Below are 27,373 nucleotides of genomic sequence, written 5' to 3' on the forward strand. Positions count from 1 at the left end.
TGCAAACTCTACAACCAAGAAATTGATCATTGTTACATTCATTTCAACATACGAAGAATATGTGTACAAAAGAAACAGAACTATAATTTAACCCCCCCCCCTCCAAAAAAAATCACATGTTGAACAGTTTTGTTAAAAGGTGATTTAAATGTCTTTAATTGCAACTCTAGGCTTACACTTCTGTTTTTTCAACCTTAACAATTTCTGCGGTGTCTCAAAACACTGATAATGTTTTCCATATGCATTAGAAGCATAACCACTCAAAGGAACAAAGCAAAGTATTAAAGCAAGGAGCAAAAAAAAGTCAGTTATTCATTTATAAAACTTCTCAAGTCATTGAAGGGCTTTGATGCTGGTCTGATTCACACCTCATTTATATTAACAACTTGATCACAGTTACATATCACATACACACAAGCAGATTTAAATTTTAGCGAGTATTTCTTCTTTAAACCCCCCCCATCCACACAGACAGCATGTTCAAATACCACATGCAGCTGCATATGCGGCGGGTCTCCAGCGAGTGCAATGACACGTCAGCAGACCATTAGAGGGTCGAAGAAAAGCTATAAGGGCACATTACCAGCAAAGGCGTAATGCTAGAGGTAGTCATACGTGTGGACTGACACTGAGATATAAACTGGACTATTAATACAAGAGCACGTCATATGATGGTTCTCGTCCCAAGCACTAGTTTTAGAGTAGGCATACATTGACATGAATGCTAATTTGGTTTATTCTGTAGTTTTATGGCAGACAAAAGGGACGTCTACGATAGAGGATTAGGGCCACAAGAAGAGAAACAAATATTACAGGAAGGAGATTTTTATTCAAGTTCTCATTTCAAGTTTTGAAAATTTGTGAAAAAAGTAAAAAAAAAAAAGACGAGATTTTGTGAATAAAGTAGAAATTTAATGAATAAAGTTGACGCAGATAAAGTGGAAAATTTGGGAATAAAGTGGATGGTGGGTTAATCCAGTTACCCAGAGTTAAAAGTAAACTGTCAAAAACAGGTGTATCCCAGAAGGTTCACCCACCGTATCAGGAAACCGGCGAAAACGGAAGTACTCCGCTAGACCATTCCACTATATACTATATACATTGTGACTTACTTCATGTTGACATTAATTGCAAAATTTTATTCACATGGCCCTAATCCTCTTCCGTAGACGTCAGCAATCAGACAGTTTTATAAATGATATAATACTGTAAAAAGATTTTTTCCCAACAGCTCAGAATTTTGTCATCTAAAAATATTTTTTGCTTGTTGGATTAACAGGCAAACTACATAGAAAAAGCTTCCTTTGTGAGAAAAAAAACATACATTGTGGACAAGACGTTACTGTCACGTCATTTGTTTCCTGAGTTAAACACAGCTGTTATTTCTATCATACCAAAACTATTTTTTAATTCAAAGGTTTTTTTGTGGGTTATTGATTTAATTACATAAGTTGAGCTGTGCGAGTTTGTTTTTTTGTTGTTGTTTTTTTTCAGAAGAAAAGAAAAGACATGCACGTACAGTACACAGACGTCTTATATTGTAATGATCAGTCAAAGTATTAGCGTTAAGGTTTGACAAAGTGCAAAGCGTCAAGTTTGGGTTTAAAAGGGCGATTTAACATATTAAGATATATATATATTTTTTTTTAATTATAATGACCCAAAAATCCTCATGTAAGGTCTTTCTAGGAGAGTTAAGGTTGACACGTGACAGTTTACTGACCGCTCCATCTCCCAGCATCGTGTTGGTGATGAAGCGTTTTGATTATTTTATTGAAATAAACTGACTCTTTGAGTGAAAAAGTTGTTTAAAAACTCTTAAACGTGAGCGAAAACCTGAAAGGCTGGCGCTGGCGTCGACGCTGCTGCGACGGGGCCTCCGGCGGTCACGTTCCTCCTGCCAGCAGTGGAGACGACTCCAATGCTTCGCGCCCGTGCTGAGGAGCTGGGACGCCGGCGTGCGGCTGCTCGTACAGGTGGGTGCTCTGCAAATCCACCTCCGCTCGCAGCTTGATTTTCTTCACGAAGCAGAAAGAAGCAACGTCAGAACTGCACTGTACTATGTACAGTTACCAGAAGAATAAATTGCACTTTTTTTCCCCAGATATGTACAGACAATGTGCATAGCCCAGGAGTAGGCAAACTTTTTGACCAAAATGGGTTGTAAAATTTGACCGGGAGGAAGCAGGAGCAGATTGGTTGGAGTGTTTTGGTGACCCAGCTCATCGGAGAAAAAATATATATATTGTGGGATATATAGAAAACATGTACTTTAATGTCTTTGGAAAATGACAAAAGCGTTCTAACAAAATGTGTCTTTGAAGCCTGACGGTATTTAGCTCTTTATCGAAATCACTCTTAAAACACTGGAAAAAATGGACGAAATAAAGCTATTTTATAATTTACTTGCTATCAAAATAATTTCTTCAAGTTCGACAGGCCGGATTAAAAAGCTCAGTAGCCCCTCCTCTGAATTGATGAAAAAATAATGCTGTGAAACTAAGCGACCTTTCAACTCCCTGTGCTGACCCTTATAAGAGTCACCTGAGGAGGATCAGAACCAATTGACCCGACCTTCACCAGCAGGTGTGTTGGCTGAGGAGACGAGGAGATACCTGGAAATCCCTGATGTAGGTGAGGAAGAAGCTGATGAAGGAGAAGGCCAGGTTCCATTCAGACACCGTGCTGACGATGTGAGCCGTGTAGCCCTAGAAAAAGAACAAACGGCACTGAACACCGGATTCAAGGCTGCACCGAGAAGATGGAGTGAGAATTTTTGTTCCGGAAGTACGGGAAAAACACAAAATCTCCACTGACTTCATCTCCTGGGGTCCAGTGCAATTTGCGAGGTAAGTCCACATCTCGCGCGCTGGTGTACATGATGACTGATGATACAAACACTGACAGAGGGGGGGCGCTGTTAAGGATCACAAGACTCGAAACGAGGGGAAAAATAAAAACATACAAGAAGAAGGTTTCGGTGATGCTCAATAGTGATTGTTTCAACAGTATTTGAAATAATGTCATGGTTCAGTTGTTTCTATCTGTAAGAATGAGTCATTAGACGTCATAAGGGTTGGCTTGAAAACATGTTCATCAAACTACATGAGACGATCACTGTCTCACGACTCCTCCTCCTTGACAGCTTGCTGGAAGGATACTGCTGATGATGCTGCACAAGGTCCAAACCCCGATGCAGAGCCGGACTGTGTAGTAGGTCTTGCTGTGGAACTGTGGCTGCATGTAGAGCGAGATCAGCGTCTGGACCAGGATGTAGAGCGCCCCGACCCCCAGCGTGAGCACCGCTCCCAGCATGTGCACGGGGAACAGCGTGGTCTTCTGCTCTGGCACAAACACACACACGTGCGACTGCAGACAACATTGCGGAGCGCGCGCGACTCGGCGGCCGTTCCCGCAGCGGCTCTCACCTGGAAGTTGGCCACCACGCACATCCCGAGGGAGCTGACGAGGCCGAGCAGCAAGCCCACGCAGTTCAGTCTGCTCAGCCGCACGCCCTCATCGGCGATCAGAGCCTGCACCTGTTTGTAGCGCACGTACACTGTGGCCATGCCTGTGCACACAAACGCATACAAATTAAAAGTCGATAGGATGATCAGTCCGACAACTTTCCACACTTCAGATAGATAATAAAGACGTCACATGTATGAGCAAGATGTGTGTAATTACGCAGCAAAGAAAAATCTTGTTACCTAAAAAGGCTGAAACGTCCAGCATGATGCCAAACACGCATCTTTCAGGTGCAGTCGTCCCCGTGTCGCTGCAACACACAGCACTTCTTCAAACAAAGGCTTTTGACGGATTAATCAGAAACGAGCGGAACTAGTGTTGAAATAAAAACAGACACAAACAAATATTTTCCTCTTTGCGCCTCCTCTGCATCCTTTACCATTGGATTTCTATGTTTTAGGGTGTGTGTGTGTGTGTGTGTGTGTGTGTGTGTGTGTGTGTGTGTGTTTGTGTGTGTTGTGACCAGAGCGGCACCTGATGTATGGCACGAAGGGGTCCACGTGTTTGAGCACCACCGCCGTGATGTAAGCGAAAATGAAGGAGGCCGCCGTCCAGATGACCAGGGCAGCGGGCAGGAAGCACATGCCCTGCTGGAACCACCACATGACTGCCTGTTTGCGCACGTGCGTCCACTTGATTGCCCGCGTCCTGCACAAACACACAAACACAGCGGCACACATCAGACATAAAACTCTATGTAGTATTCCCGCCCCCCCTTTCTTTCCACTGATACTATCATTCATCACCGAAGAGAACAGGTTAACTTAATACCTTACAGGAAGCAAGTCACGCATGAATTTACTTGTATTCACCCAGAGGGTTTGTATGTGCCCACTTTAAGACCCAGATTCGCTCCCCCATTCATTTTAGATGCGTTTACATTGAACCAGAATTGCTCCTAAAATGCTGAGCTGATTTAACCACTGAGCTCGATTGAGAGTTTGACGGACTTTTAACAGAGTCAAATGATTTGGGGTAGGTTACACGTTAATAAGATGACATAACATTGTGTGTATATCAGGTGATTAACAGTGGGAGAGTCAAGACAAATGCCTCAGACAACTTTCAAATCCGATGTGATGATAAATCATCGACTGTCTGTGACACAACTGAATAAATCCACACGTAGGGGCAAGTGTCGATTTAGAACAGCTTAAAAACATACAAAAAAACAAATCGGACACGACAAAAACAAAAGTTTACCTTTCTGATGAGAATGCTCAGTGCTCCGCGGTATGAGGAAGGACTGATGGCTTAACGAGGAAGTGAATAGTGGCTGCCTCTTGCTGCCGATGATTCCTGGTGTCACACGCCGAATGCCATCTAAATAATAACCATAAAAATCACACAATATCACACTTACCGCCGCTATAAATCCTAAAAAGAGACATACGTCGTGAACCCAGCGCAGCTCTGCCGGCTAACGTTAGCTTAGCCACGGTGAGTGACAGCCGAGCTGCTCCTCTGCTGCGTTTGAGGAAACACGGTCATGTGAATGAGCCGCAGAATTGGATATAACTCAATTTCACTCACGTTATTCGTGTCCACCAGCTGCCATTACGCTCCGTCCCGGCAACAAAGACGAGGCCTTGTCATTTAAAAGAAATCTAATATTCCTGACAGTCACGTACGACTGACTGACCGTTTCACTTTCACTTGGGGAAAACAGGGGGTGGAGGGAACTTTGCTGTGTATCCCGTGCCACTGTTGTGGAGCCCAGGAGATGTTCAGAATCGGTGAGCGCTGAAGTACGCATGCGCCAATATGGCTCCTTATTTGGATTATTTTGGTCCTGCGTTTTGCCTCGCCGGAGAGTTTAGAGGCGCGGCGGCGAAGAACCAATTAATGAGGTGGTTTAATTGTCTGAGAACGGGCCGTGGATGTTCATTCTACACAAACTGGTGTGACTATGTTGAATAAAATATTTTTTGGATTTTCAAAGAATCGTGTGAAAAATGAAAGAAAACAGATATTCTTGGTAACCAAAAAGGTATTCTTTATACCAACAGTTGGCATCAAAAGTTCAATGGTGAATGGCCACAGAAAGCACGCCATTGATTGGACCTTGAACGCAGCATAACGTTTTCCTTTTCTCTTTCTTTGCAGACCAAGAAGTAAGAACCTGAAGCACTGTTTCATGGTAACCACGTGAAAGCACAGAGTCCGGGTCCATGTTGGAGTATTACATTTATTTCAATGTATTTGCACTGGCAGGTAAATGAGAGATTGTCTGGTTACTGTGTTTGCGACGTTCTTCTCCCAACACTTGCACTGCAGTGCACACTGGTGGTGTTAAACCTGAGTCTGGCCACAGAAGACAAAACAAACTTTTATACATATTTTAAGAGCAGAGACCTGAACGATGACAACATGCCCGCCAAGAAATGTATTTTCTCTGCACAAAACAATGGAAAGCAAACATGTTTAAGGCTCACTTTTACCGGAAACAATTACATGGCCTGAGCAAAACACAGGTGTGCAAGTTAGTGAAGCTGTAACTTTAGTTGTTGGTTTTAGGTTAATATGGACAAACTGCAGCTGTAACAGAGAGTGTAATCCATGGTAGAATTTAGAATAAAAAAAAATCTAAAAGTGACATAAGGACTTAGTTACCCTTAGTTCGTTATCTGCCGAATCCCCACCACAAAATGAGGGGGGGGGGGGGGGGGGACAGTGTTAGTGGTTAATAATGACCTTGGTTCCTTTGAACAATCACTGCACCAAAATCACAAATGTTAATACCTCCATTCCCCCAAAAGTAGCCTTCATTCTGTTACAAATCAAGCAGATAAGAATTAAATGAGTGCTTTCCACTGTAGTGAACACGGAAAACACGAACAGTAATTGCATTTGAGTAGTTTACCAACATTTTCCTACGTGAAAGTTCAGATTTTTTTCTCTACTGCTTTTCAAACATAAATGCATAGCCTCCTTCTCATGAATGTTTTTGAATTGCACTGCCCCCCACATCCCCTGCCAAAAAAGCAGGTCCTGTCAAAACTTTGTTATAATGTATGCATTGTCTCAAAAATATACTGGACATCACTCCCTGCATGAGCCTAGTTTATTCTAATATTCTATTTCATTGGTTGAATTTCTCTGCATGCATTCATTCTCAAACTTCACATCCATCATGTGCTTTATCTTAAGAACCTGCTGATGATCATCAAATAATTATGCACAATGTAGCAAAGCCATTCAAAAATTCAAATTTGCGATTCAGGTGAAGTGACATCTCAGCATTTTTGCTTTCAAATATCGTACAGGGCTGACAATGCTAATGTGCGACTCTTGCACAATGCAGGCAACACTTCACTCACTTGTGACATGTAAATGCAAAAAAAGAGAGAACAAAGGACGTTGAGCACAAACATGTTGTCCCATTGTGCGTTAGAACACGGCCACTCAGGATACAGTTAGACAACAGTCAAAGTTGGAATAAGCATTAGCCGCTTTCAATCTTTTCAGCTTTTTTCTTTTTTATTATTATCAGTAACTGTCAGGAACAGAAGATTGATGCAATTCGTGTCAGCCACCACCTTGAGAACAGTGACGTCAGGTGACCTCATCTCCTACACATTCAGCCCAGGTGGACACTGCTATTTAGTCAGGCACGTTTTGAGGGAAACACAATGTCAGTTGGTTTCTGTGGTCGAGCACACGTGAACACAACAGTGCGTCGGTTTAAGTAGCAGCATCCAAAAAGCAACGCGGGAAGGAGTGTGATGGTGGCACGTCGGGAGATGAAGGAAGGATTTGCAACAGCAAAACAAAAAAACAGGCTGGTTAATGTCAACAAATTTTAACAAAAAGACCAAAACCAACAAATAACTGACCAGCTTTAGAGAACAGTCGACAGAACGATGTAACAGAAGTCGTTAGAAAAATATAGTCACCGCTGCACACACCCCGGTTTAGAATCAAGACAAAAACATGTTGCTGAAACAGAACCACCACTGAGCACAGTCCCAAAAAAAAAGACGACAGCGAGTTAATGAGGTGTCGTCCTTGTTATTAGAATATTAATGAGGTATTTTAAAGGCTCACAAAGAGTGTGTGGCAGACAGCGAGTCAAACGGAAGAAAGCATAGATGGAAAATAAAGTCAAACACTGTTGGCTCTGGTCCTTTGTAGAATTTGTTCACAGGTTTGCAGGCAACGTGACAGAAAATACTGTCTTTTTTTTTTTTTTTTTTTTTTTTACCTGAGGGGGGAACTAAGACTTGTAACATTTCTGACCTTGAAGCCTACTGACAAGCTCTAACTAATCAGCTCATAATGATTGAACGTTTTCTTCAATGTGTAAAAACTTGACTTTGGCTGTCGCGCCTTTCCCTCTTCTACATAAAGTGTCTTTCTGGGTTTTTTGCTTTTTAAAAAAAAACAAAAAACAAAAAGCAATAAAGCCTAGAGGAAGCCACTTTCCATGACCTACAGTTTAAACCTCAAGTTGAATATATTAGCGAATCATATTACATACAACAGACACACATAGATTCCTCACCACAATACGGACAGTGTCCAAAAACCCAAGTCAGTTTTCAGTAGGCAAACTAAAAATGAAAATAACATTGGCAGTTCATAGTTTGCAGAGACCCTCAGTGCGTAAAAAGAAAAGGAAAAAAAAAAAAAAAAAAAGCAACATGTGACATTAAGTTTCCTCCAAAACCACATTTTGCCAACGTGACATGTCTGGACCGTTTCATCTCATGTGCAGGAGATAAAGAGATTTTTAAAAATCATACAAATGAAAAAAAAAAAAAAAAAAAGTTTATAAATGTGCCAAAAGCAGGAAATTTTAACTTAAAAGGGAAAGCACAGACACTGTAACAGTTTAGTATTTACAATAGCAAAGTTATGCAATATTACAAAAATCATAGTCATGAAAGCATCAATTCTTTTCCTATACATTTTGTTTACACAAGGACAGTTAAAACACACACATTTCTCTCCTTGAACATAGTGAATAGCACCTCTCCTCTCCTGAAACATCTGCTGCAGAACCTCAAGGTTTTCAGAAGGAGAATTCTTATTACTGGGGCAGAAGATCAAACTGGTACAAAGTAAATTCTCACCGGTGAAAAATAAGAAGAAACCCAAAGAAACAATGACGGTAATACTCCAGTATGTGTGTATATATATATATATATATATATATATATATATATATATATATATATATATATATATATATATATATATATATATATATATATATATATATATATATATATATATATATATATATATATATACATATACATATACACACACACATATACATATACATACATATATATATATATATATATATATGTATATATGTATATATACACATACACATATACATATACATATATATACACACATATATATACATACATATACACACACATATATATATATACATACATATATACATACATATATATACATACATATATAAATATATATACATACATATATATATTATTTGTCCTCACATTCAGTTGGCATGAAGCACATAGTTTACACCATGTCGCCCCTGGGCGTCTCGTCAAGGGTGCGCGGAGGGAAGAGAAGATGAGAGCGACTGACGAAGAGGAAGAGGCAGAGTCAGTAATGGCCGGCGTGTCCTCAGTGAGCCGCTGAGGTGAGCACTGAACAAGGCTTGATTTTAAAAACAAAGATGTGAAGATGGCAGGCAATCTGGTTGCAAACACTGACGCAGTAACGCAGCAGGTCGAAAAAGGAAATGATCTGCGAGAGGAAGAGAGAGGGGGAAAAAAACACAAAATGCAACACTTTAATAAATCATGCTTGATACTTTGAAGACCAGCACAAAGTCAGTTATTAAAGACATATAACATTAATAGTTATAAAAGACACCATGTTATGCAACACTAATGTAACAGTGGTTTCTATCCTGTCAGTGAAGTTCCCAGAAATGAGAGAAGTCACTTCCTCTGCTTGTCCCGCTATTTAGAAATGACGTATTTAAATACACTTTGTGACATCACAAAGAGCCCCTGTGCCTCTCTAGGTTAGTGACATCCCCAACCATGTGCTGGTTCCACCAACTGAAGTCACTTTGCAGTTGCCTTATTTTGCGAAAACGTGGCAGGCACAATGACAACACAGATTTTGCATCAGGCCTTATAGAGGCCTAAACATCAAATCGTGCAGTACTGGATAAAAAAAAAAGTCAAGAGCCAACAATGTGCAGAATACAGGACCAGGCGTGAGGCTGTGGTGCCCCGAGTACTTACCAGTGCGAGCCAAAGAACCAGGTACTCGTCAATAAAACTATTAAAATACTGATCCAGAAAAAGTAGCCCTGGTCCCAGGAAGGCTAAATCGTGGAGATGCATCTCACTTTTCGTCATATGCGCTACCTGAGGGCCGGAAAAAAATAAAGAACACACAGTCAGCATCAAAACATCCTGAACACCGTGCTGTCGGCGCTTCCATTTTATTAGGGCGGTGAAAAACGTAACAAAATAATCATAGTGTCTTCTGTTAAAATAGCACTATTAATGTTAATAGTTAATTTTTTTACATTTTATATTGTATTTAAAAAAGCTGCAGTACTTACAACTAATTTATTTGTGATTTTTGCCGAGACACAGCCAAAGGCCAGGATGTAGAGGCAGGGATGTTTCTCGAAGAGCTGAACAGCAGACTTCTTGTATATCATCATTGCCAAAATTATAACTGAGCCAATGTGGAAAACTGGGGAGAGGACGCTGGTTCCCTGAGGGCACAGGCACAGAAGCAGACGGTGAATGTCACGGCACGGCACGGCACGGCACGCATGCGGAAGAGCAAAACACAGATTATTATGAGATTAAGGAGATACTGAAATAAACCCGTGCAAACCAAAACATGTATAATTTCAGAAAAACATAGTTCTTAATCTATTGCAATAATCACATTACACACACTTACTGCTATTGTGGATCCGTTTTTGCCAACGCCCCCCGTAAAAATAACTCTGAAGTAGTTGGTGCAGGAAAAGATGGCACCCAGGAAGGTGAAGATGGCAGGAAGCATTTTCATCTGGATGTTGAGGATGGGGATCTACAAGTCAAGGTGAAAAAAAAAAAGAAAAAAAAGAAAGAAATCAGCGGCAACACTGAGGTGGTGAAAGCGCAACGTTAGATTCCAGTTATGTTTGTCGTCTCTTAGCACATTAACAGTCAAGCTTCACGAGTACGGTTAGAAAATTGTTGAGATTGTCACATCAGTCATATTGAGAGAAAAATAATTGCAGTGCAAAATGAAGTCATCAGCCAAAAACCCAGATTTACGCCATCATTGGTCTTAGCCTGAAAGAATTAGAGCCAATTATGTCACAATTACCAGCGACTGCCAAAAAGCAGATCCTCCCACGGCGGCCAGCAAGTACATGAGGATGATGAAGATTTGCACCTCCGTCACGTCAATGCTGGGTGGGAGAAAAAGCAGAGACGTCACAGGGCAGCTCAGCGAGGTACAGGCCAGCAGGCCGTCGCCACACAGCCTCCTCCTTCCACAGTGACTGCGCTCATGCTGGTTTTAAAGGTGCAGCCCGTAATGGGGCAACCTCTGAGAAAAATCGAGCTGCAGGAAACAGGAAGTCCCTGGCTGAGGAGTGGAGAGAGTGCGTCTTTGTCATGTTGGAGCTTTTGGCGTTTTTGCCCGAGACTGCGGTCTTGATATCATGCGGGCTGCACCTTTAGGCAGAGCCGATTTTGATACTCCAATTGAGAGCAGGGGGTGGAGGGAGGGGCGAGCAGTCGCACTGTGGAAGGAGATCTGTGTGCAGCGGCTGCTGGGACATTTACCGTCATGTTCCACAGGCAGGGACCCACAGTGGCTGTGAGTGTCTGCAACCCTACCAGACAGAGCCACACCTCTGTCCAGTCAAATCTACACACATACACACAATACAGGCACGTTGACAGCAGCTCAGCTTCACATTAAACCCAATACTCAAACTGAGCGAAACACAAGGTGATTTATGGTGTGATGACTCAAATGTTGCCTTCACCCTGTGACAGCTGGGAGAGGCTCCAGCAGACCCCTACAGCCCTGAGTGAAGGATGGAGTGGGTATTAATGGATGGAGGGATGGATCTAATGTAGTTGTTTACACTTGACAATGAACTTTTTAAACTAAAAAAAAAAAAAAAACAGTTTCAAGCTTTAAAGCTTCAGGTACTTTTTACAGCAAAGTTTAATGAAGGTGCTGCAATGTCATCTTGTCCTTCATGTTCAGCTCTGTGGCGGAGAGACGAAGGACTTGTTTTGATGTTTTTTTTGAAAAATTAGTAAACTGCCTGAGGAGAAATTTAACCTTCTGTCTTGACAAGGATGACGATAAAACAAGAACAAAAAGTTCAACAACTTAACGCTTGACAAACAACTTCAACTGAAGCTTCTCTGTCAAAAGCCACCACAAAAAACCCTCAACCCTGAAAAAAACAGATTTGCTGAACATAATTAGCATGCACACTGTTTATCTCATGCAGAGAAGATGGAGAAGGCGGTCTCTATCGACTCACATGCCGAAGCGCAGTGTCCCTGACACGTAGGTTTGCCAGTGAGCGCAGTAAAACATAAACATCCCGGCGAAGCAGCAGAAGAACATCCAGTCTGGGTTGGTTCCCATTTGCACGGCTATACTGGTTCCCAGCACCACGAACACTGTGGAGACAAGACACAAGAAGGCACTTTGAGAGCTTTGACTTGGTTGAGGAGGACAGTGGGGGGTGGGGTGGGGGGGGGGGGGGGGTACCGCCATTGACGGGTCGGCAGACGCACCGGTGGAGAGGGAGTCGCAGCCGTGGTCAAACAGCTCCCCCAGTGGAGAGCTGCTGTTGGTGCGCCTGGCTTGCTTCCCGTCGATGGCGTCCAGCGACTGGTAGATGAACAGACCCACGGCGCAGAGCAGGTACGCCCAGAGAGGAGCCTAAAACAACAAGGACATGTTCAGGAAAGACAGAAAACTCACAGGTCTCGCTTTGTCCACTGACAAACTGGAATTAATAAAGTCTGACATCACATGAGCTGATCCAGGCTAAATAAACTGGGAGCTACCAGCGTTCAACTGAAAACCATCTGAAGGATCTTCTAAATAAGATATCTAAACCCTGTTTCACAGTTAATGATGACTGTTAACACATTTTCACACTGTGCTACACTACTTGCACTGAAGAAAAGCACCACCACCTGGTGAAGCAGCGTCTGACGAACACTGATGCTGAACAAAATACATATTTAAACATTTTCAGAAACTACATCTTAGCTTGGGCACCATTCTTCTTTTTAATCATTAACAGCTATTCATCCAAACCACTAGAGGGCACACATTGCTCTCGTTGGCTCACAGGGCAGAAACAGAGTGGAGGAAGTGAGTCAGACTTCGGTCTCAAAAGGTCCCCAGTAGTAGAAATAGAACCATGCTGATTGGTTCAGCGTCGGCTCAGTCACATGTGGTGGCCAACATGTGAACATAAATATTTTTTGCCCTATAAAGCTGACACGCAGTGCAAGTGTGGTCCTACTTGTCTGTTTGCCTGATCAGTGGTGAATGTGTACGTAAAGTATTGAATATTTAACTTACTAATCTCTCATTTGCCTTGTGTCCCTTCTTGTTTATTCACCGTCTATTGACTTGGGACTGGAGAAAACAATCATGCTTTGTTTTTTATGCGTTTGCCTTGTGCAGCACATTATTATAATATTAATCCCTCTCCTGTTCTTTTGCTAATTAAGAAACCACATCTTTGGGCTTTGACTTTTCTTATGAATACATTTTTTTTTTATATATTATATATTTTTTCATATGAACTTTTAAGCAAACTGGTAGTTTCAATGCACTTTTCTGAGCACATGCACACAAAAAATGTGATAAAATGTTAATTATCATTATGAGTTAGCCTGAAGCCACTGGCTAAAATGCCCTTCCTTTTTAAAATGTTACACATGCACAAGATTAATGAGTAAGGGACAGTGCATCAGCAGAGCAGAGCAAGGAAGCCGGTGCAGAGACACTGCGGTCGAGCCAGCTGGCCCAGTCGGGCCACTTGTTGACTAGTGATTAGTCTAGTTTCTTATAACTGCACCTTGTCAGTGCATGTGAAGCGCTGGATTTGTATTGCACTATGAACAATGTTTGAATTGTTCTCAACCAGTCACACCAACACAAAAAACCCTATTCCTCAGTTTCCTCCACAGCCATTGAAATTCAACTAATCTTCAGCAGCCTCGCCTTCGTCAGCACGCCTGACATGTTCCAATATGTATCAGCTTGTCTTCAAGGTGAGGCATCTGGACATTTTTAATGGCTCACTTGTGTATTCGCTGAAACGCTCTTCGACTTGTGTCAGGCTGAATTCTAGTCAACCCCCCCCAAAACAATCAATTCAAATATGGCTCCTTGACAACATCACGATTTTCATCAGTTGCTTTTGCAATCGCATGCTTGGCGGGATGGCTGACCTGCTCGGTGGCAGTCGGGCAGTAGTAGACAAGCACAAGGGTGGTGAAGACATTGGTGGCCAGGCCGATGATGGTGATGAGGTTCGGTGCGATCCAGGACGGTATCCTGGCCACCAGCCACTCCCAGTAGCGCTGCATCAGGGGCTCCAGCAGAGAGCGGCCGGCACTGCTGTACCTGCAGGCGCACACAGCACAGTCAAAGTCACCCACCTACTCCGGTATCAACAAGGTTCATTACTGAATTTCATCTTTTCATCTAACTCGGCTTCTGATAGGTTGACATTTTTTTTTTTTTTTTTTTAGCATGTCAACTTATTTTTCACAGATTTTTTTTCTCCCCCTTTGAAATGTATAAATCTATACATACGCTACCAGTCAGAAGTTTGGACACAACCTATGAATTGAATGTCTTTTCTTTCATTGATGTGTGTTATCATCTATGGGCCTTTTGGTACCTGTGCTCCTCCAGCCTTTTCAGCTGGTGCCGGGACAGAGGAGGGGAGGGCAGCTCGATCAGCCTGCGCAGCACTCCGGGGACCATGCAACAGGACGCGTCCATGCCCACGTCCGGCCCGGGGTCCTTGTCCCGGCCGACGGCTCGTCGAGAGCGCAGGCCGGCCCCCTGCTGCTGCTGCTGCTGCTGCCCGGCGGCGGCGGTGGTGGTGGTGGTCATGGAGCCCTGCTGCCTGCCGCTCTGGTCCCCGATGGCTCTGGCTGTGCCACTGTCCTGCTGAGGTCGGCTAACGATCCGCAGCGAGGGTGGGCCACACCTGTACGGCAGTAGTGTCCTGTGAGAGCGGAACAACAAGTTATTTTAACGGAGAACTAATCAGATCCTCCACGGGAGGAGGCAACCATCAGTAAAGGTGTGAGGGAACAAAGTTGCCGAAGTTGCTGCTGCAAAAATGACCCGAGGAAGGTAAGGCGAAAGCTTTTCTTTTTCCTCACGGCACCTCGTGTTTTCCTCGGCGCGAGCATTGCTTCACTCTGTTTGCATTCCTCGCTCTCGTCCCTGTCTCTCCCTCCGGTTCCCTTCTCTTCTTTCCATTTGACTGGCATACGGCAAAGCAGCGCAGAGCGGCAGCGACTGCAGCGGCGTGGCCGCCGTCAGCATTCTAACACTTGCGTTCTTCAACACCCAGTCACTCTTCTCTTTATGAAGCATGTTTGGCGGTATTTTGATGCTTTCAAATGAGACGAGGTTATCAAACAGGGTAAGGCAATTTAAAGGTCAAGAAATTCATAAACGCAACCAGCAAGGCTCCAACTGCACACAACACAAGACGCTGTAGTCATGGTATAAAGCACGTGCCAGGCTGAAATAAGATTGAAATGTTTTGGAAATAAAAAATTGAACAGAATGTTTTCAACGAGCTCAAATCGAATGAATACGTGCTTTCACTTCTTTGAAACGCATGTGACACTCGAGCGTTAAGAGACACACTCATTTTCACATGGCCTTTAATCTCAGACTAAAGTGTAAAAGTAAAGGAGCGTCAACTCTTCAAGAAACGCTTTCATCCACTGACCTGACCTTTCAAACGCCTAATGGCAATTGTGGTAATTGCAGTGCGGCGACAAACTGGGGACAGCAATGTGAAATTCAAGAACCTTCTGAACCTCTCCACGCATGCATGTCCATTTCTCATGTGTGATCATTTGGATTCAATATGAACTTGTGGTAATGCTATTTTTTATTTTATTTTATTTTATTTTCCTCTTTTAGACTTAGGTTTAAAGATAACAATCGCGAGAATAACTGGAGGGAGCTTAATGTTGTTATTTACATGGAATACCTGTCTTGACATTGTACAACAAACCATTTTGTTAAGGGAGAGGGAGAGGGAGAGGGAGAGAGAGAGGGAGGGGGGGGGGGGGGAGTGTACGGTCCGGTTAAATTCAGCATTCTGCTGGCATTCGCCGCAAGGACCTGCGTGTCAGCACGACTCAAAGCCTTTCCTGTGACTTTGAACGGCGCACATGCACAAACACAGCCTGCCTCGGTGCTCGTTTGCTGATGTTGCAACCAGGCTACTTGCGGTTAGCTCTCTTGACACATCGCTTATGTTCTGGGGGAGATTAGCATTAGCCGGGGCTGCTTAGAACCATCTCCGGGGAAGCTCGGCTGCGGGAGAACGCATGTCACCTCGCACCTTGCAAAGTTAGCCGCTTATCTCTGACTCACCACTCGCACTTGTCACGCTGAAAATATCAATGGCCATCTCGCTCGCTCGTAAATCAAACCGTTCCCACTGACGCCTCGGCTAGCCTGACTTAGCTGCTTCCTCCCCCCCTGCCCCCGGAGACCGACGGATGCAACGCGGACTGACCTGGCTGGATAAAGGACGCGGGCCACGGAGTGTCCCTGGGGTGCCGAGGGGGGCTGCTTGGCAGACGGACAGGCACTCCCCGCGGGTGGCTTGTTTTACACACCCGGTCTATGAATGGAGGTGCCGCGGGGACGCTGGCAGCTGTCGGTGGATTTTCCACGACCGGTGTCACTGTGGTTGTCACGGCGAGCTACTTCACGTTAGCGATCGGCCGGAAATCTCGCGATGCTTTCAGTTTTAACGGGAGGGCGGGAGCCTCGCGCCCCGAGAGTCGTCTTTCAGGCATCGACGTAAATTAGCGTTTGTTTTTGTTGTTGTTGGTGGTGGTGGTGGGTTGTTTTTTTTTGTAATCGTGTTATAATGGTCACATCTTCGATTAATCTAAAGGAACGAAATATGATTTATTGTTATCCATATTCAAGCTTGAATCTTCTGTTTTTACAAATTAGTTTTTGATTTGATTTAATTTGGCTAGATGGTAGCCAGTGGCGGGGGAAGTGTGGAATAAAATCTTAATAGTTGCTCTGCAGTGTACCTATTGTATTTATACAAGCAATTTTTAATCACATACTATCTCAAACCAAAAACTCGAGGTTCAGTTTTTATATGCTCCCAACCCCCCAAATAACAAACAGTAACTCAGAAACTTAACTCATTTACATTCTCGCAGTAGGACTGAACCACCTATGGTTATCGTATATTTTTCTTACCTTCTTTGTAAAAAAAAAAAAAAAAAAAGTAGCAGCTATTACATCCAGCTTTCAATTTGGTGAATGTTCCTCGCCAAGTCTCCTCTCTGTCCTGAAGTTCTTCGACTTAAACTTCCTGCTTCTCTGGATGTGCCCTCTTCTATTTCAAGCACTGGGACATCTGGCTCCAGCTCGTTTAAGAAGCAGGACCCAGAAGCATCAGTTTGCACACAATTTACATGTCTCTCACTCACGTTAAGACTTTTAAAACGGTAGCTCAAAAACTGGATCTTGTTTCCCTGCAGCCTGTTGACTCTTTTGCTTATTTAAAAAACACATTTATCCAGATGCTTTTGTTTGTACTTCGACTTTCTGTATTTCTTGTTCTTAGCATTTTTCATTTAATTGAATCTTTTGTTTTTCGTATTTCTATTACCTATCAATGGAAGATTCTCACTGTTTAGTTCTCTTGACTTCCTCTTGTCACTGCACTTTGACCCAGCATCAGGCATGACTGAGGTCCAAGAAACTGGTGCTCAAACATCAATGAATACTTCTGATTTTTAACACAATTATTCACAAAGTAGGTGATAAGAATGACAAATGGAATAAAAAAAATACGAATAACAAATATCTGATAAACACATTGTCCACAAATCTACAGATGTATGGAACGTGATTCAGTTTGACTCAAGTTCCGACCAATGCTGACCAGGATGCTTTATTGCACATTTTGCTTCTGTTGAAAAATAAATAGTTAATCTGACTTGGGATCATCTTATTTAAAATTACTATATAAAATAAAAATTATGTTTAAAATCTAAATCTTTGTTGTTTCACAGAATGTCTCTGTCAAAAAGTGCAAAAAAAGTGACAATGAATGATGCGCACACACAGGAAAACGAAATTAACTCTAGAGAGCTCTTTATCACTACAAGTCCATCATCTCTTTTGAGTGAGTCCCTTCTCTGCTGCCCTGATTAACTCAATTCCAGCTTTAAGCACCAAAAATGCTAAGTGGTCAATATTTGACAAAGACCTTAACAAAGATCTGCAGTAAGCCTTAACGAACAACTGAGTGGTTTAACGATGCCACAAAAAGCTTCTGTTGGCTTAACTATAACGTTGTACACTTTAGTCATTCACAACAAATTTTTGTCTTTACTCCTCTAAAAGAAATTCTGTACACACTAAGAATAATGGTGTCAATTAAATGCAATATTATGTAAAAGCAGCATTCATAGTCTACTATATACCTAAACCAGAGTACCCTCATTGATGGGATGAGAGTTTTAGCAATGAAAAGCAAATGTGCAATACAAATGTTTTCGTTTTTCACCATGAAAAATGAAGTGAGACTGCTTCAATTTAAAAACATTTCTTTAAAAAAAAAGAGAAGAAAAATGCTAAACACGCTGCAGTTGATGCTCTTCAATGAATTTGAAAAGACGAATTGCAATCAAACAGAAACAAACAACTTTTTATGCATATAAAAGAAACACATTGCAAAGCTTAATTATTTTGCTATTTGTGCACATTTTTCAGAGGATGATGGTACCTTTTATGGCAAACAAATGAAGACGCCCCCCCGCCCCACCAAAAAAAAATAAATAACAAAAACAAGGAAAAAGATACAATCAGAAAAAGAACAGCACACCAAACCACTGAACATGCAAAGATTATCTTTTTGTAAAGGCTTCATGTCTTGCTGGGGCACATTCTATCATAGCTGTTTTCTCCGTGTGTTCTAGTTTTTTGTTTTGTTTTTAGTTATCATATCAAGCTGATCTTCTCCAAGTGGTTCTTTCTTTATTGGAGTGCCTTTGCTGCAGCAGCCTAATAGTCGGGCTCTCTATCTGGCACCTGAATCAGGTTGGGATTAAAGAAGTCTCTGAGGAGGTTGTGCACGCGGCTGGTCTGGGGACTTCCAGCGGCAGAGACCAGAGCCGGATTCAAAGCCAGATTGAGGCCCTTTGTGGTTTCCAGGGGTGCGGAGCGCGTCTCGGCAGTGTGGAGGCCCTCGATGGCGCTGGACAGCCAGATGAGCCTCTTGAGGCTCTGGATGTTTCTGCTGCGGTCGTGCATCAGCTGGTGTTCAGACACAGAACGGCGGCTGCGGGAGGCGGAAAAAGGGGCTGTGTGTTAGTTCAGTGCAGTGCAGTCCTGAATTCTGGACCTTACAACTTTGTCAGTATAAATACACACACACACACACACACACACACACACACACACACACACACACACACCGATGTCTCACCTTTCCACCTGTTGACACTGGCCAGGTGTGACGACGACAAGCAGCATGACAGCGAGCCATCGCACTGGCCTGCAGGGTGTCTGCATCTTCTGTAGGACAAAGAAAAAAATCTGCTATCAGAGCAGCACAAGAAAACTCTCCACTTCAAGATTAAAAACACACAAATGCTCGAAATGCAATTTGCATGCAATGTAAAATTTTGACTTTCATTAATCACAGTGGTAAAGCTGTGTCGGTCAGATCTGTTGAAATTTGAATTACCGTTTGAATGAAATGAGAAATGTCAAATAACAAAAAAAACAAAACAACACAAATCCAGGATGTTTATTTGCGGCATTTCATTTGCATGTGCTCTTCTTACTCTCAGCCTCTATAGCCGGCTTATGAAAAAAGACGTACAATTCCCAGCAGAGTGAAACAAATCCACGATAAGCGTGCCCTGTTTCAAGCAAAGAAGGAAAATGTTGCAGATGCTTTTGACTTCTCACATTTCCCTTCCAATCTGCACTGACCACAGCAACAAACCTTTATAATCAATTCAAATCAACAACCAAATTCTGTGTTTTGGATTTCCTGGTTAGAAGACAGTCCTGATACATACACAAGTCAATAAGAGACTTCTATCTGGATTACACTGAAAGCTTCTGCAGCTCTGTGCTGAGAAATGTTGATGTCTGATGACTGACTGTCAATTCCGCTCCAGCTGGTGCGCATCGTGTTTGATTCGACCTCAGGCTGAGCCACAGAATGAGACATTCAGGTGTTAAATCACTCGGCATTCATCAGCAGTCACGCTACAGACGCTTCCAGTTACCGTGCACTTAAACCTGTTTGGACAACGGAAGGAAGAGGATGGAACTCCCAATCTTCTGCTCTATTTTTTTAAATGAAAAAAATATAAAAATGGAAACATTTCTATTAAATCTCAAGCAGTTTATCTCAATAAAATAAACGCGGCAGTGAAAGTCACTTATTAAAAAAAAAATGTACACATATCCCCCGCAACTTTGAGTTTGGGACAAACTCAATTGAAGATGGATGGATGGATGGATGGATGGATGGATGGATGTACACATATTTTCAGAAGTACTTACATTGTCTCTGTAGGGCACGACTGCTCCTGTGAAGATCTGACGATTAATTGACTCCAGTTTTCGAGCTGAAGACCTTTTATAAAAAACCCCGACACACACACACACACATACGCACACACACACGCACACACACAAACGTTTTTCGGACCTCCCACAGGCTTCAGAGCGAGTCTCGGCTAATTCACTGTCTGGACTTTGATTAGCTGACGGAACACACGTCAGCAGCCTCATCATATGACATGTGATTCCACGTTTGCGTCGGAGAGAAAAGAGGAGACCAAAAAAATTCCAGTGTTTTGGAGGTTATTATTTATTTGTGCTGATGGAGGCCCCTGTGCACCTCGATACCACAGCTGAGGAGGTTTAAACGCTCGCACGGCCTCTTTACATAATCAGGTGTTTTGAAAAGGGGGATGAAATTCAATTGAGGAGATTTTCCATTTTATTCCATTCCATTTCTTTCTATTCTTATTCCTTATCAGAGAAATTCAGTCGGCTGACGAGGCAGGATGTGGGGAAGGCGGTCGACTGGTGTTGAGGGTGCAAGCACGCAGGGATGAGTCACAGCGGCTTTCATGGAGCGTCGCCCCAAAACCGCCCGTCAGCGAGCGCGTGGAAACTTTTACGACTCCTCGAGTCGTCACTCGGAGCTCGTCTGCCACTCGCTGACACGTTTCCAGCCGTTAATGAACCCAAACAAAGTCTCCCGGTTGCCGCGGCCCCGCGCCATGTCGCCCTCAGAAATGCAGCCGTCTTGACGACGGCCCCCGGGATGAGTTTCTCCCTGTGAGACATGCAGCAGCACCCCCCTCCCCCAACCCACTCTGTCTGACTGGCAGGCAATTTATCCCATTATGGGAAGTCAATGATGTGAAGACGTACAAAGAAAAATGGCGTAAGGGGCGGGGGATCATCTGCAGGAGGAGGATGGTTCAGATCAGGTTGTTGCCGTGCAGGGCCGCAGCCAGCAAAACTCGTTTGGGACCCCCCTCCTTCCCTAGAGGAGCGTGTTAAGCATACATAGAATCAGCCCCCCTGGTCAGGTTCAAACATCACTGAGATCCATAGGTGTACTTCAGTAGAAGGACTGATACTCCTGGGGGAAAAAAATGTAAAAGTACTGATTCAACTATTTTACTCAAGTGAAAGTAAGAAAGCACAGGTTCTGAAATGTACTTCAGTCATTAAATAAAAAATGTATTTGTCAATCAGTCATTATTTGATGTTTACACTTTTGATAACAATAACCAATGTTATTTTCCATCCATCTGTCCATCCATTTCCAATACCTGCTCTATTTTTCAATGTAAAAAATGTCCTCAAAAACGGTGGAAAAACACTGATTTCAGAATTAATCTCCCTCTAAAATATCATCCACTTTTATTTTGTAACTACACAAAAGCATAGCTCAAGTGGCTCCACTTAAAGCAACATTACAACAACATAAAAACTAACAAATTATAAGTGAGTTACCTTGAACAGACTTTGGGTCTTTTAAACACAAAAGTAGCGAGCATGTTTTTTGCAATATAAGGAGTAGAAAGCGCAGATATTTGGAGGGAGTAAAAAGTCATCAGAAAAATAAACACTCAAGTAAAGTACAGATACTGTTAAAAGTAAAGTAACAAAGTATGTGTGCTTTGTTACTTCTTCCTCTTCCACCTCTGAAAGTCATGAGGACACAGATCCAGAAACTGTGGCTCCTCCGGCGCGGAGCAGCTGTTTATCACGTCTCTTTGACTCGCCGCCTGGTGAACAATCTGTATTATCTCAAGCCCACAGCAGGGTTTCATACCAGCGTGCACTGGGCATTCTGAGACACACAGGCTATAAAACCCCCTCCAGTAAGACGCAGGCCGCTTTACCTCCCGCTCTGACTGCTAAATCCACCCCCCTGTTATCTGTCACAGCTCATCCTGCACACGATCGCGGAGGGGCCGCAGCCTACAGCACTCGACACGGGGAGAGCAGCAGCAGCAGCAGCAGCAGGGTGCAGCCAGACGAGGCTGGAGGAGCCGTGTTCTGGTATTCAGCGGCTCCCAGACTCTCAGACTGGACGATCGAGGGCTGCAAGATCAGCGCAAATCCATCTCGCTGCCGAAGAACACGCAGCATGGAGTTGAAGCAGGCCTATATGAAAGGATGTCTGTTCCAAGGAGCTTAGTTTGGTTAATTTGTGTAATTAAGACCCAGCAGCGAGTCTTAGACCAGCTCTGCTCTAATTAACACTGTGTGTTTTAATTTAAAAATAAACAAACATTCACGTACCTCTGACTTAAAATAATTTATTTGATTTTTAGATTTGTACCCCCCCCCCCAAATCTCTCACATCTTGTCAAATTCCTGGCATTTGTAATATGACGATAAAATCTGAATATTTTCTGATTCTAAAAGAAAACGTGACTCTCAAGACAATATATATTCTTGAAGGTATTCATACTGATAGCATTTATCTTCAATTGCTATGCTTTTATCACCACTCGGCATGATCTGCCACACATTTCCTTGAGACAAAGTGCGAATAACAATAAATAATTTGCAAATATAGTTTGTGTATAAACTAGAAAAAGTTATTAGCTGGCCGCTGTACAAATATAAAAAGAATATTAAAGCTGCAAGCAGCGTTTGCGGGACTGAGCCGCCAACCTCTGCCGTCCCATGCTGATGACCCCCGACCTCTGCCGAGGCCCCCCAGACTCATCCTGCATAGACTTCTTTCAGACTCAGCAGATGTCGCCGGGCGTCAGTAGAGGACGGGGGTCAATTGCAGGCGTTGGCAGAGGTCGGGGTCATCAGGGGTTGCGTCAGCCATGGCGGCTCAGTCCCGCAAATGCTGCTTGCAGCTTTAATTATTATTAAAGCCTGGCCTTTTAAACATGTCCAATTGTCCACTGTCAACTCATGACACAGTCTTTGTGTTTTGGCTTATGTAGGTGGTGCTACTGAGCCGATTTGAAAATTTCCTTCAAATTAATACATTTTTTAGCAGGTCTGACCTGCACAGAAGTTTCCAAGACTTTTAACATATGGGAAGGGGGTCAAAATGGGGCGGAAAGCCGTGTACGAATAATAATAATAAAAAGAAACGAAGCAAATACAATAGGGTCTTTCGCAAGGGGCGAAAGACCCTATTGTAGTTGCTTCGTTTCGAACTGGTCTTCCGTGGGCTCAGTCCCTAAAAAACAACAAAGCAGAATTCGAAAGCCGGGAGATGATGGTGTTGAGGTTGAGACACTGCTTGTTTGTTTTTTAATTGTGAGACACATTACAAGGCTGTCGCGCTGCACGCTGACGTGAACAACATCTCTGCTGTTCTGTTGAAGAGGGGACGGAGGCGGTTTCTGGTGGCAGTGTGCTGACAGAGGAAACAGGAATCATGGCGTGTTGACAGTATCTCTGCTCTGGGCGGATGGTGAAGTCATAAGCGGAAAAGAACCAGAGACAATTACACGATTGCTGTCCTCCAGTTATTACTGATACCAACTTTATTGATTCCAACTTATGTCAGAGAAGGAATCCCGCCTGGATTCGCAATCAACATCACTCTGATGATTGTTAATCATTTGCAATCTACGTTGAAGCAGAGTGTAAAGTTAAAAACATGGACTTACTTCCAGGTGTTGAGGGTGCAGACATACACAGTGGAGCCAGAAACTCAAGCCATGTTGACTTAATGGACACATGAATTCATTCCAATTTCTGAAAGAAATATATATTCTAGAGTTGTTCTTTTTGTTTTATGGCCTCATTAAGTTTGTGTCAGGTTCATGCTGTTTATGCTTCGTCTGCAGTTTTAAGACTGGTAAAGTATCCATAGCCTGAACATACAAGCAAGTCATAAACCCTTCAGTCTAACTGTTAACTGGAGTTTGTACTATATATGTATGTAGCCTACAGTACTCCAGACCAGAACATGATCTGCTCCGGGTTTTATGAGTAAGAAGTCTAAGAAGACTAACAATTTTTTTTTTTTGGCAACATACTTTCTTGCCAGTAGAGGCTGCCATATACAACAGACTGGTCCTTTAAATTAATCTCTCGTCACAATTATATAATAATCAATCCCTGTGTGATCGACCTGGTCCATGACTCATCAGTGTGATACAGCCCACGTCCGCACGGTGGCAGTGTTGTACCACGATGCTGGCGGCCTGCTTGGCCGTGGGGAGATGGAAGTGGCGCAGTATCACAACGTGTTTGGAGGTTGGCCTGCATCCTGTTGCAGGCAGCGGATGTTGGCGACGATTTGGGCCTTCACTGCAGGTCAGACCTCTGCGTCTGGCAGCATCACCACCATCACTTTGATTGATTCTTTATTTCCTTTAGATGACAATAATCCACTCAACTACCCCGCCCTCCCTCCTCAGCCTGGAAAAACTAGAGCTTCATCCTTTTCCCAGTTAGATTACAGCTGAAGCAGAGAGTCATGAAATGAGAGGGCCAGATGCCACATACAACAGGTGTGGATCCAGAAGCTACAGAAGCTGCAGTGGATGTTCGGTGGCAACCGAGACCTGCAGCGAGAAGCTGCACGTCCATCTCGCCAAGCTCCCATCCCAAAGACTTTTTAATATACATATATGTTTTTGTTGATGTTGTTGAAAGCAGTGCGTTGATCCGCACCGACAAAAGCGGGAAGCAGCCTCTGCGAACAGCAAGTGTGACTGTTAGGAAGGACAAAAAAAACCCAGAAAAACAAAGCAAACAGCACTGAGACATTTTCTCTGTGAAAGAAAATGTTTGTGTCTGAGCTCAGGCTGAGCATCTGATGTCTTTTACATTAGGCAGCCTGGAGCTGCCGCTGGTCTGTTTTAATTGTCCAAGGTTTGTCCAATGTCATGTCAATGTATTTTTTTTTTTTCATACAGTCTTCAGCAATATTTCTGTATTTTCTTTTTTTTAATTAATATTCTAAATTATTAATACTACTATTGCTAATAATAATCATTTTTGTATTTTCTTTCTTTGTGTTTTCTTTTCAATTTATATAGAAGTTAAGATGTGTTATGTAGAAGACCTGAGTCATTATTTTACTGTAATGACATAGAACAATATGATACATGGTGATGATGAGCTTTGACCTTTCCCAACCAGCACACAAATAACAGCAGGTGTCATTTTGTGTGTGCTAGTCAGTCAGTTATGATGAAGAACCAGTCACAGGCACAGTCACAGGCACCTTCAGCTGCATTAATATTCATATAAAGGGTCTATATATATATATATTTTTTTTGCAAACGTCAACTGCCCAGTGAGGCCTCGTCGCGTCGCATCCAGCCAAAACGTTTCACATGTTCGCGCTGTCTGTTCATCCACGGTGATCACATGAGCAGCAGCCGCCGTCATGTAGAGGCTTCACTACGTCTTCTTCCTGTGGAGTTTTAACAGCAGCTTGGCGGGATGGAATACAAATGTAAATGTTTTGGCTGTTCTCCATTCACAGTTCAGTAACTAAAGGTGGATATATTCTTTCAGAAAAAAAAAAAAATCACAGTGACACCAATTTATTTCAAATTCAAATGGCTTTATTTTATGTATATAGATTTGTATATATTTATATATATATATATATATATTTATATTTTATATATACTATTGTCACAACTATTACTCAGTTGCTTGATTATCATCTTTTGTTCAGCTTAAGTTCAAACGACATGACACTAAGACCAAGGCATTCCACACAATCATTATCTTACAAAAGAGTAAAAGGAAAAAAAAAACAAAAACAAAACCCAAACCAATAGAACATGAGTGAGTGTTTCACCTGTCGAACGCGCAACGCACACATACAGCAATGTACAGGTGTCGTGGTTCTGTGCGCTGAGAGGGAACCGACAAACGGCGCTTCTCGTCGAGTTCTATATATTATTTTTTTTTAACGTTTTTCTTTTTTTAAAGGTGGGAACAGACGAAGACGAGCGGACGGCGTGAGGAAGTGGAGGAGGAAGAGGAAGAGTGTGATGGACCGCTGGAGTCCAACTGCAGGATTCTGTTGCATAGATTGAAGCAAACAGGATGTTTGAGACAGAAAGAGAGAGCGGTGGTGGTGGTGGGAGGGACGGAGTGCAAGACACACACACACACTTCCCATCAGACACACACACAGAGCTCTATTTTGGCTCTCGTCCTCGGCTTTCAGCGGTGGAACGACAACATTAGCAATGCAATGTCGCACAGGTGTCACAGCCGTATGCAACCCCCCCCCCATTAGCTCTTAGCCGAAACCCCACCACCACCTGGCTGAGGCTGCTGGGTAACATGCAGATTTTTTTTATTTTTTTATTTATTTTTTAAAATGTGACTTCCAGCCTCCTCAGACAACCTCATCTCCCCTCGCCCACCCTCCAGCGACGTCTCGAGGATAACTGATCAAAGGAATGTTCCAGTCGAAAGTGGTGCGTGTGAAATATTTAAGGCGGCCGGGGCTGAATTTGAATAACTTCATCCACCAGGCCCGCAGATAGGATACCTGCGACTCATACTAAAGATGGAATGTGCGATTATTTTTTTTTTTAGACAATTAACCCAAGTGCTTCGAAGTTCAGACATTTCTAGCAACTCAAACGCCTTCGCCTTTCCGTCGCTAGCTACGACTAACGAGCACCTTATGAACAAAATGGAAAATAAGGTGTCGCATTCACTCACATTTTAATGAGGCTCTGCGTGCGTGTGATTTCGACCTGCCAGATTAGCGAACTAGTGGCTTGACTAGCAGGATGGCGAAGGCGTCAAAACCATTTGTTCAGCAAGTAAAACGATTAAATGGAGAGAAGGTTTTGCCATTTTATTGGATACAGGTGTCAGCCAACTTGTCACATCTCTGGATGGATACAAGTCAATGTGGACCATCTGGTAAACCAGATATTTTGAGTTTTAAGACAGGAAGAAGAATTCTAAAAGTATACGTCTGCTTTTAAAGTCACTTTGCACTTTAATAAATCATGAGGGACATTTTCCGACAGCTTCATGGATTCTCTCATGAAGATTAGTTTCGGTGTTAGTGACA

At 42.9% G+C, this 27,373-nt stretch overlaps 3 protein-coding genes across 5 annotated transcripts; all 3 read right to left on the reverse strand.

The window, feature by feature from the left end:
* Positions 1-301: 301 nt before the first annotated feature.
* Positions 302-5,218, reverse strand: dram2b (DNA-damage regulated autophagy modulator 2b). Of its 2 annotated transcripts, none has more exons than XM_076025131.1 (9): positions 5,062-5,218; positions 4,732-4,851; positions 4,003-4,176; positions 3,711-3,778; positions 3,429-3,571; positions 3,162-3,339; positions 2,818-2,900; positions 2,616-2,708; positions 302-2,018 (listed from the first exon to the last, which is right to left on the reverse strand). In XM_076025131.1, the coding sequence occupies exons 3-9, from the start codon at positions 4,131-4,133 to the stop codon at positions 1,887-1,889; spliced, it is 828 nt and encodes a 275-aa protein (XP_075881246.1). In that variant the 5' UTR covers positions 4,134-4,176; positions 4,732-4,851; positions 5,062-5,218; the 3' UTR covers positions 302-1,886. The 2 variants fall into 2 exon arrangements, with proteins under 2 accessions (XP_075881246.1, XP_075881247.1); XM_076025132.1 differs by lacking the exon at positions 5,062-5,218 and adding an exon at positions 4,922-5,023.
* Positions 5,219-8,944: 3,726 nt separating this feature from the next.
* Positions 8,945-16,516, reverse strand: cept1b (choline/ethanolamine phosphotransferase 1b). Of its 2 annotated transcripts, none has more exons than XM_076025123.1 (10): positions 14,902-15,238; positions 14,447-14,779; positions 13,992-14,166; positions 12,312-12,459; positions 12,053-12,194; positions 10,870-10,954; positions 10,456-10,587; positions 10,103-10,261; positions 9,777-9,902; positions 8,945-9,267 (listed from the first exon to the last, which is right to left on the reverse strand). In XM_076025123.1, the coding sequence occupies exons 1-10, from the start codon at positions 15,048-15,050 to the stop codon at positions 9,145-9,147; spliced, it is 1,572 nt and encodes a 523-aa protein (XP_075881238.1). In that variant the 5' UTR covers positions 15,051-15,238; the 3' UTR covers positions 8,945-9,144. The 2 variants fall into 2 exon arrangements, with proteins under 2 accessions (XP_075881238.1, XP_075881239.1); XM_076025124.1 differs by lacking the exon at positions 14,902-15,238 and adding an exon at positions 16,322-16,516 and having other exon boundaries at positions 8,946-9,267.
* A 1,895-nt stretch (positions 16,517-18,411) lies between these two features.
* Positions 18,412-22,256, reverse strand: pth4 (parathyroid hormone 4). Its single transcript, XM_076025125.1, has 3 exons — positions 22,027-22,256; positions 19,271-19,359; positions 18,412-19,123 (listed from the first exon to the last, which is right to left on the reverse strand). Exons 2-3 carry the CDS (start codon positions 19,354-19,356, stop codon positions 18,847-18,849), a joined length of 363 nt encoding a protein of 120 aa, XP_075881240.1. The 5' UTR covers positions 19,357-19,359; positions 22,027-22,256; the 3' UTR covers positions 18,412-18,846.
* Positions 22,257-27,373: the final 5,117 nt, after the last annotated feature.

This window comes from Nelusetta ayraudi, unplaced genomic scaffold (genome assembly GCF_046127955.1).
Source record: "Nelusetta ayraudi isolate G7.1 ecotype Tasmania unplaced genomic scaffold, CSIRO-AGI_Nayr_v1 ptg000017l, whole genome shotgun sequence".
In the NCBI taxonomy this organism is placed as follows: Eukaryota; Metazoa; Chordata; class Actinopteri; order Tetraodontiformes; family Monacanthidae; genus Nelusetta; species Nelusetta ayraudi.